This window comes from Watersipora subatra, chromosome 6 (genome assembly GCF_963576615.1).
Source record: "Watersipora subatra chromosome 6, tzWatSuba1.1, whole genome shotgun sequence".
In the NCBI taxonomy this organism is placed as follows: Eukaryota; Metazoa; Bryozoa; class Gymnolaemata; order Cheilostomatida; family Watersiporidae; genus Watersipora; species Watersipora subatra.
The window spans coordinates 29,398,429-29,409,198 of record NC_088713.1 but is presented as its reverse complement, the minus strand read 5'-3'; the positions used below and the strand labels follow the sequence as shown (position 1 = coordinate 29,409,198).

At 38.2% G+C, this 10,770-nt stretch overlaps 2 protein-coding genes across 2 annotated transcripts in view; both read left to right on the top strand.

The window, feature by feature from the left end:
- Positions 1-3,542: 3,542 nt before the first annotated feature.
- Positions 3,543-4,148, top strand: LOC137398197 (uncharacterized). Its single transcript, XM_068084303.1, has 2 exons — positions 3,543-3,562; positions 3,710-4,148. Exons 1-2 carry the CDS (start codon positions 3,543-3,545, stop codon positions 4,146-4,148), a joined length of 459 nt encoding a protein of 152 aa, XP_067940404.1.
- Positions 4,149-6,281: 2,133 nt separating this feature from the next.
- Positions 6,282-10,770, top strand: part of LOC137398621 (uncharacterized) — a 65,243-nt gene continuing 60,754 nt past the window's right edge. The window contains exon 1 of the mRNA XM_068084788.1: positions 6,282-6,358. The gene's annotated coding sequence lies outside the window, so the exon portion shown is untranslated. The remainder of the gene's footprint in view (positions 6,359-10,770) is intronic.

Genomic DNA, 10,770 nt, shown 5'->3' with positions numbered 1-10,770 from the left:
AATATTAATTTAAAATTTTGACATTGGATTTTACTGAAGGCACACAAATTTATCAGCTCTTGTCTGTTTTCAAGGGATTGCTAGTTGCTACTTATCACTTTAAAGGGAACCATTAATCTATTAATGCTAAAACAAACTAGACCAGTGAATTGAGAGCCTGTAAAAACTCTTCATCTTTTTTTGTAAATTATTCCTAGATAAGTCTTGAACCGCCGTCTTTATTTTCCATTTTATTTGCCGCCGGCATGCAAATACCAAATAAGCAGTTCTTTTAGCTAAAGAGGAAGCATTTTTGAAGGTCAAACAGGGTGACATTTAACTTCTGAACAGTATTGTTAATAAACCCAATGAAATCTAAAAAAACTACGCATACAAACACTCGGGTAAAAAAATTTGTTTAGCTCTTGTTTGAACTCCAAAGTCCCTTTGGTACAAATATTATGACTTTTAAATGTGTTTCTGCCAGCCTTCATTTGTGAGATTAGCATATATACCTGTATATATAGCATATATAGCATATATACCTGTATATATGCATACATACATAAGCCACTCTTTATCTCGAAAAACTATTCCTTCCTTGCTCAAAAAGATTTTTTTACTTTAGCAAGGTGATGGTTGCAAGAGTATCATCTTTCGATGATGTGAAATCAGACCTAATAATAGACATGAGAATAAACACATGGTGAAGTTTGTGCCTGTTAGGTCAAAAAAATCATTTACAACATCTCTCGATTATGTTGAGTGACTGAAGAAACTGTTGTATTAGTCAGTGTAGTCTTTGTTTCTTCCAGAGCAAGAGAGTAATCACCAGAGCAAGCAATTATGACTGAGGTTCTTGAATAATAAAAGCATGAGTTTTGTTTTTACATACTGTAACTTGTTATGCTTACTCAGAGTTAAACTATTATCTGCATTAACCTGCATCAAAACTTCGATAACATGACTTACTCTGAATAGAAAAGATTAAAAAAATGGGAAAATAATTTGTGGAAGGAATGACAACAACTGTGATAGACACCAATACATACCAATGTGAGCATGGAAGAGATATGAATGTAAAACAGAAAATGAAAAACAAGACTGAAAGAAGTAAAAGAGTATTGTGTAATGCTGTGAACATCAACATGTATATTGTATACTGAGTAATGCGTATAAGCCATCATCTGCTCAGAGTATGTCAATTAATGTATTAATAATCTTGATCTCTTATGCCATTATAGATTGCATGGCTCAAGACAATACATATTCCTACATTATGTTTACTGAACTGGTCTAATTTTGGCCAGGATGTTGTAGCCTTACACAGTGGTGTTTGATAGTGTAACACCTCAACTTCCCACACTGACTAAAGCCTCGTGAAAGACAAGGACAAGTGAAGAACAATTGTGAATACCTGCTTTTTAAATATTCTTAAACATCTGAACAGTAGATTGAACTGCTCTTGAAAGATTTCTCCTTACTACTTCTTTACTGTAAGAGGCTAGATTTATTTTAAAAAGTTTGCCTTTCTTCAGTTTTTCCCATTGTGTGTATGTCATATGCCTTTTTATAACATCTATTTGAAAACAACTGGATAGAGAGATTATTGGTGTAGTTCATGAATTTTATGCCTGGTTTGTTGTAGGTTTACTGTGTATCACTGGCAATACAACAAGCATCAGCTTGAGAATGACTATCATAGAATAACATACCTATGGTTCAGTGCAGTACTTGCAAGGGGTGGTACCACCAAAGATGTATATCTTGTGAGGCAACAGATGTCATCAACTTTTCACTAACAAGTTAACTGAACTCTCTAACCCCATATTGACAAGAACAGGTGCTTTAAGTAGATGTTTTCATTTCATTTGGCAGATTTCTTGCCGTTATCTCTAATCTATACTCTTATGTCACTCTTCTTGTTAAAATAGGTTACACATATTTTGTCTTTTATATCCACTAATAATAAGTACCCATTGTGTTTACTGTTTACTGTAAATGGTGATGACATACTCTGTGTTGTGCATACACACCTATTTTGAACATGTATCACATAATCGGTGTTGTAGATCTACCTGTCAATTGTTACAAATATCAACTACTTTGCGTTGTACACATACAGTGAACATATTTCACATACTCTGTTTTGTTGTACGTTTACTGTTATCAATGAGTGTCACATAGTCTTTTTGTGGAAAGGAAAAAATAATAGGGTTATAAAAATGGTTACAAAATGTTGCTTTTGCATGTTGAAACAAAATTGTGAATAGTTATCACATACTTTGTATTGTTTTACACCTGCTACTGTTTAGTATTAAGTTATTGACTACTGTAATAAGTACAACATACACGGTAGTTTTGTGTTACAAAATGAAGGGAGCTTCTTTACTTTCCGAATCGTTTTAAACCCTTTGTTAGGCCCAGCACATGGCGCCAGGCACACAATTGTTGTAAAATTTTCGAACACCTTTTTCTAAAATTAACAGCTGTCGTTGTTGTATTATGGGATTTGTTAGGCTCAGGCTATATTGGTGTCTGAGCTCAAGGCAGTACAGGTGGTCTTGGTAATTACGGTGAGTGCATAAAGCTGGATAAAGCTAGTGGGTAAAGCTAGTAGATTAGCTAGTGTAAGGCAGTATGGGGGAAGATATAAGGAAGTGTAACGAAAGACAAAGGCTCTTCTTGACTTTTGCATCAATCACATGTAAGTACATTGATTTATACAACATGACGCAGTTGACGAAGCTCTGATTTTTCTTTCTTTTTGTGTTATCGTTAGCGATAATTTTCTGGGTACGGGCTAAGTTTAACGGTTGATTAGACCCTTTCACGGGCATGCAGGTGAGGTGACGTGAGGTAGGGTGGTGTTGTGAGGTCGTGAGGTGTCGTAGCGGTGAAGCATCGGTGTTGGAGAGGTGTAGATATTTATTAAGTGTTCGGAGGTGAGAATTACATTAAATTTATACGAGGGGGTAGAGTAAATCTGTGGTGAGAAATATAACGTATTGTGTTGTGTCGGGATAGAGATCGGTTATCCGAAGCTGGTGTTTGGTGAGCACGGTGATGGTTCGTGGGAGAGATTTATAGAAGAAATGAATTTATGTATTGAGAGTGCAGTTGAGAGAAGAGGTTATGAAGGTGAAGGTGGCAATAGACGCCTTATTATGAGAGGTAGAGCTAAGTTGAAGCCATTACTGAGAGCTATTGGGCACAGTGGTAGAAAAGTATTGAGGGGTGCAGGGTTTAACATAGATGGTGCAAATTCTACTTATGAAGAGGCAGTGGAGGTTTTGCAGGGTTATTATGGTAGACAGGAGAGCATGTTTGTGAAGGATCATAGGTTTTTGACGACTACACAGGCACTCGGTGAAAGTGATAGAGTTTTTGCGACGAGTTGAGAGTTTAAGCAGATATGCTGAGGTAGCAAATAATGCTGATAGATCAAGGTTTGCTCTTATAGTGGCAGTTAACGGGTTGAGAGATAGAGAAGCAAGTAGAAACTTGATGAAAAATGCCAATTTGACTTGGGCGATGTTGAATGAGGCATTAGGACTCATGAGATGGCGAATCATTTAGACAGGTTTGTGAGAGCAGATAGTAGAGGTAGCAATTTAAAAAGTGAGATTAAAAAAGAGGTAGCAAGGGTATCAGAGTGCGGCAGTCGTGCGCAGTACCGGAGTGGTTGTAGGGATAGAAACTACAACTCAGAAGGTGGATAATCTCCTAGAAGCAGTCTTAGGAGTAGTAAAAAGTATTATGAGGATAGCAGTGATGAGCGTGATGTTAGTAGGTATGGGGCAAGAAGTGAAGAGTATGACAAGGACAGTGACAGTAAGAAGTTTAGAGATAATAGCAGGGAGAGGGATGTCTCTAGATATAGAGCAAATAGTAGAGAAGGCAGTGAAGATAGAGTGTGCTACAATTGCAAGCATAACGGCCATGAGATGAGGAGTTGTCACTCCATTAAATGTTTTTCTTGTGGGCAACGAGGACACGTATCCCGATATTGCAGGGATAATGGTAGAGAAGTAAGGTCTGGCAGTCGAGATAGCAGGAAGGAGAGGTATTGGGGCAGAGAAAGTCTTCATGACGTAAGGGATAAGTGGAATAGACCCAGAGATTACAGCATGAAAAGGTATGAAAGAGACAGTTGGTTTGAGAAGTGAGAGACAGATTGGTATGATGAAAGGTGCAGTGACAGTAAAAGGGGTAAAAGTGCAAGATTTTCAGGCTATAGAGATAAATATGGGGAAAATCAATGACTAGGCCAGAAAATGCAGTATTTAGAAGTTAATGGAGTAAATGTGGAGTTTACGCTTGATACTGGGGCTGAAGTGTCAATAGTAACCGAGGAAACAGCCAATAAGTTGAACCTACGGTTAAAGAAACCGTCGTCAGCTTTAGAAACTGCTGATGGTAGTGAGCTAAAAGTGGTTGGAAGTGTGATAGTTCATTTGGAAAGTAAAGACAGGCATATAGATGCTGAAGTTCATGTGGTGAAAGGATTGAGAACAAACTTTTTTGGTCATAACTGAGTTGAAGCAGCAAAAATTATTTGCTGTTGTAAACGCGTTATGCGAAAGTAAGTTTAAGCCTGTTAAGGACTGTAGAAGTATTAAGCCTGTCAAGCCGTTTTCGTCGAGAACCATTATTGCTGAGTCAAGTTATGTTTCAGATGATGTCGAGTTGCAAAACCTGACAAATAAGTCTGACAGAGAGAGTGAAGTTAAGAAAAGTCACACAGGTCAAGATTGGTGGACTTGTAAAACCAAGGGAGTGAAGAGTAGCAAATACGTAGAAATTGATAGTCAACGGGGGACAGCCCAAGACACCAGAAATATCCAAGTGTCTATGGGGTATGATAGAAAACACAGTCATGATGAGGTAAGTGAAGGTGCTGAGAAAGTAGCTGAACCAGTACCTGTAATGGAGAAGGTTTGTTTTTTTTTAGCCGAGGTATCCAGCAATGGAATGTTAGACAGAGAAGGTCATGAGAAAAAGGTAGCAGAGATTGAAAGAGAGGAAAGGGAGGTGCGGAGGAAGTCGAAGGAGAAATTGACTAAGCTGAAAGCCAAACGGGAGGCAGCAGTCATGGAGTTGGAAAATGTCAAGGCATTCAAGGTAGTGGTGCAGGAGTTAGCCGAGGTTCAGAGGAGAATTGTTGGTAGCAGACCTGCACTGGTTGCAGGTGAGGTAGAGCTAGATAGGTCTGGGCCTATGCCAACTCTCAGCTCTGTGGTGCCATCCCCTGTGCAGCAGGATATGACCCAGGTGGAGACCTCCCACAGGAAGCCTGTCGAGCCTGCCACTTATTGGGGAAAGCGAGGTAAAGATGGAAGAGACGGAGATGAGGTTGAAGAGTCATTACTGACTCAACCAAAATACTCCGGGCTAGTCAGGGTTGGTGGAAGTAGTGTTGGAGATGTTGGTGGAAGTAGTGTTGGTAGTGACAGTGGTCATGGTAAAAGTATCGGTAGCGGCGGAGGTCAGGGTGATGGAAAATCCAGTGCAGACTGGCAATGGAGCTGGCAGTAACGAAGAGAGTATTTTAGACGGTGGCACAGGGTCAGACAAGCCAGAGGCGTAGCCTATGGAGACTGCCCTAACAGAGTCAGGTAACGAGCAACACAAGTAAGGTAAGTTACTACGCCTGCTTGTTGGTAGTGATGAAGTGGCCCAAAACAAACAGAAAAAAAAGAAAGGGCATGTTGTATTATGAGATTTGTTAGGCTCAGGCTATATTGGTGTCTGAGCTCAAGGCAGTACAGGCGGTCTTGGTAATTACGGTGAGTGTAAGGCAGTATGGGGGATATAAGGAAGTGTAACGAAAGACAGAGGCTCTTCTTGATCTTCGCATCAATCACATGTAAGTTCATTGATTTATACAACAATCGTAACAAGAATACTTTTCACTATAAAGAAACAACAATCAGTTAACGTCATAAGAAAATATTAGTAACAGTGAATTTCAATTCAGCTTGCTTTTTGCGGTGATAGCGTTTACAGGTATCTATAACAGCTGGGAGAATCAGCGAGTCAATTAACGAACCGTTGTAGCGGAAACGAGATTTTTCAATAGAAACTAGGTATCCTCTTCCAAATTTTACCCGAGCGAAGTTTTTAAGGCTTACTTTAACGGTAAAAAATATTTAGCGCAACCATTGAACTAAAAACCCCCGGGTTTTAAGTTCAATGAGCGCAACAGTCGCATTTGTTCGGCGAGTTAAATCGAATGAACAAAAGGTTTAGTTGTTTATTTAGTGACGAGTTAATTCGTAGACGACTTACCACTAAGCACTAGTTTTCCTCAATAGGTTCCTTATCGACGAGGATGTGTTCGCATTATTTTGTTTACATCAAGTTAACGCAGCACATCGTAAGTAGACTTTCTTATGATCCATTTACTATTTATAGACATATTGTACGCTTAAAATCCTCTGTTTGATCATATATATGTTGGCTAACAGTTAACATTATTTTTTCTTAAATACAGTCTTTCATTCTACCTGGTTTGCGATACTCTGAATATCGTTGATCTTTTTTGGTTCCTCGGAACGTAGTGTTTATTTTTAATCTACATGACTGTTTGCTGAAAATATATGTTGCACTTCGGTATAGCAGTTTCAAATTGGTAACTAACTTGTCAGTGTTGTACAAAAACGATAAATAAATGGAAAATGCTATTTAATGTATCTAAGTGCTCTGTCATGGTTTTTAATGACAAAAATAACTCTCCCTCAGCTGAATACTTCCTAGACGCCGAACAATTAGAAATAGTTGAAGAAACCAAATACCTAGGTGTTATCCTACAATCTAACCTAAAGTTTGACAAACATATAGACTCCAAAGCCAGAAGGGCGAGACAGCAGTTGGGCATGATTAAGCGTGCGCTATATGAAGCTCCTGAAAAGGCCAAACTCTTAGCATATACTAGTCTTTGCAGGCCACATATTGAGTATGCCTCCACTGTGTGGGACCCTTCTACTAAGCTACTACAACATGAACTTGAAATGGTGCAAAACAACGCACTACGTTTTATATGTAAACTGAAAGGAAGAGATAGCATCACCAAAGCTTTAGATACTTTAAATATGCAAACACTATGTGAAAGACGGAAGGTCAGTAGACAAAATCTGCTAATGCGACTCCTCTCCTCTGACCAGAATCACAACTCATTAATTACCACCTATGATGAATTAATGCAGGACCGAGTTAGTACGACTGTCACACGAGCTGCTGGAAGAGGCGATCCTCCTACTATATATGCAAGAACGTCTGTTTATCACAACAGCTTTTTACCAAAGACTGTTCGTGAATTTAAAAACTACATCACATCAACAATAAACAATTAATTGCTAATATGGCAATAAATTACAATATTATCTAGTGTTAACAACTGCTCAACATATGAGGCGTGCCGCTTGCCGCAACCGGCTCTAGTACGTTCTATGAAGAAGATGTAAGATGTAAATCTATTCGACAACCTTTCTATTCAATTTCGGTATCACTTGGAAAAATGTTGCTAATGTAGTGCGTCACACATACCAAATTGTATTTGACTAAGTTTATGTTTTGACGTCAATCAGGTTATCTTAGTTTTATACAAAAGAACCATTTTAGCTATAGAAAGCCAGCTCTTTTATGGGCAGGCCTGCCAACCCAAGAGTGGGGCAATGCGTGAGATTTGGTTTTAGGGCAATTGATGTATCAATGATAGTCATACCTGCCAACTCTCACGCATTGGGCGTGAGACTCACGCAATCACCCAAAGAAAAAATGAAAATGCGTGAGATTTTTGCCCCAATTTCCATAATTTTATATATACTATCATTGATACATCAATTGCCCCAAAACCAAATCTCACGCATTGCCCCACTCTTGGGTTGGCAGGTCAGATGATAGTATATATAAAATTGTGGAAAATGGGGCAAAAATCTCATGCATTTTGTCACATCGTCGCCAATCTCACGCATGGAGTCTCAGGCCCAATGCTTGAGAGTTGGCAGGTATGGTTATGGGTGGATATGGAGAAACGTATGTTATGCGTCACTAATCCGAATCCACACACAATACCAATGGAGAAATTTCTTTGTCATTTTATTTTAACTTTGTTTAGTTTATGCACTTTTGCTTAGCTTTTAGGAACTAATTATATTATAACTGTTTCCGGTACTTGTGAAAGTGTCAGCTATATTAAGCAATAGGCTACTGTTATTTACCAGTAGAAGTTACTTCTTTATTTTATATGTCAAACAATTAAATACACACTAACAAAATTTTAAAACAATAATATTAATGAAAAAAAGTTAGAATATCTAATGGAAGTTACATCCTTATACGAGCCATCATCCATGTTTGTTGCTCAGTTTAGTCCTGTATGGCCATGAGCCTCGACAGTCAAACGAGATTCATGACAGTTCATAGGTAAAGAGTTTTGGCAATTGAGATAGTGATGTAGAAGCGGCTCAGTTGATGAAGAAGAATGAGGCTTCATAGGCAAGGAGAGAGAGAGACTCCTCAGCAGGCCAAGAAGAGAACGCTTAAGCAGGCCCTCGAGAAAGAGACTGAGTTATTGGAACTGTTCTCTTTTATAGATGTCTAGCATGTGGGAAGTCCAACCTGTAGGAATAGGCTGAGTGTTAAGGTTCAAAGCTTTCTGTCAAGTTTGTGAAGATATCTTGTTTGCGTAAGTCTGCTATTTGCGTAAGTCGCAGTTGGTGTAAGGGATGTATACATGTAGGGTGGAGCTTGTGACTTACTCCTAGTATCTAGGTCAAGTCTGACAGAGGATGGCAGATTGGTATATGTGTAATCATTTGATTTGTCTCCTATGTTTCTATGGTGGTTTTCAGTTGGTGGATTTGATTGCTTTTACATCCCTTTGGCGATTTCTCCAGTTGGTGTTGATGCAATTTCTATTATTGCTCCCTCAAATTTTAGTTTCTAATTTGCAGAAAATTGACGTTTTCTAATTTTTGGATCTTGCGATGTCTTTTGGAATTTTGCGGCTCATACATATTATATGCTTATCTTGTGGTCTGACTGCAGCCTCTGTTGGTATTTTGTTCTCAGGATTCTTCCATACAGCAGCTTTTGACATGTGATTGCTATATGCGCAGTGTACATTACTCAAATATATTATTTTGCTTCAAGTTTAGAGTGCAAGTTTAGTTTGCATAAGATTTTACACCAAAACCTAAAGTGTGAGGCCAGAACACTCTGACAGAACAAGGCTAGCTTATGGGGAGTTGTAAGTGTCAATCTTGCCAAGTGATGCTGCAAAATGAAATTATAGGAATGTTTTAAACTTTCAATACCCAAGTAATAGTTATTCACATATTTAAGAGTGATTTAGGTAGAAAAATTCTGCTGCTAACACATTTGTAAGAGAGCACATTTCTAGTGAGCATAAATTGGACATTTATTGGGGAACTCTTAGTGTTCACAGATTGTGTTCCATTATTCTAACATTTCATTTATTATAGTATTATTTATACTCAAATTTTTGCTCATTTAATTGTTAGTCTCTGTAAATAATAAACCTTTTGTATATTCCTACTGTTTAGTATTGCCTTACGTAAGCCTACTTGTTGCGTGCCATCATTCAGGTCATTGAAGTCATACTGTCAACTCATGGTAATGATCCGGCACAACTACCTTCAAAGTAGCTACTGGCTCATTACCACATGTTATTGTTTATTAAGATAACCGAGTATACTCATGTCATCTGGGCAACAACCTTGTCAAGCTGATGTAAGTCCGGTTCTTTGTCCTTAAAACATATAGAGGTGGTGTTTGGGTGACCTCCAGGTAACTGCCTAAAGAAACAAGACTAATTGTTGTGACTAAAATATGTGTATTTATCGTATGAAAGTCTAAACACCTACTGCCCTCTATACAATTTGGGCCACTTACACACGTATTTACATTCAATTCCAAGTAAAAACTCACCCGGACTCTGATAAAGCTAACAAGATGCTGTGCCGACCATAATCCGTGTTCCGCGTACACAACAATGATATCGTTAATACAATATGCAAAAAATATAAAATTTCATGTAATTTTCAAGTCCATATAATTTCATGCGCACAGTTTAATTTCAATGCATTCAATATACTATAGTTACACAAAAACGAATACAGCATAAAAGAAACAATAACAACGAAACTATCATCATTAGCTTTTTGGCTGCGATCCTTCTTCCTGGATGGGTAGCTATCAAATTCTACACTCAACTAGCTACTGCACATTAGTTTGCCGAAGATTCCTACAATCACTCAATATATGAGTTTCATCAGCACATTGACATTGTCAGCAGTATCTATAGTTCTTATTAGAAGGTGAGCGGTGAGGACCCAAACTGCAAAGCATATGCTTACCTCTGAATCATCAGTAAGCATCATTCTTGACTTACAACACTTTGTTGAATGCGTGTGTGTGTTGAGCACATTGTTCATGAGGGTTTCATGTATTCAGATGAAATTTGATTTGTGTGTCTATAAGGTGGCTAAATGGACACTCTGGTACTAGTGGTATGTAGTGCTCATGGTCGTAAGGGATACCATATTGTCACAAAGTGGTGATGAAATGTGACAGGTTCGAGATATCTGGTGTTGTGATTGTATCCTGATGTCTGCACAAGGCCAAGAGTTAAGACGTCCGGGTGTAATATTGCGGCAAACTATGTATAAGTAATATAGTGTCTATATGTCGAAGATTGCTGTGAGAGTATAAAATAATCTTTTATTGCTGACTTGTAGACATGTATAATGTAAACTGAATTGTTAT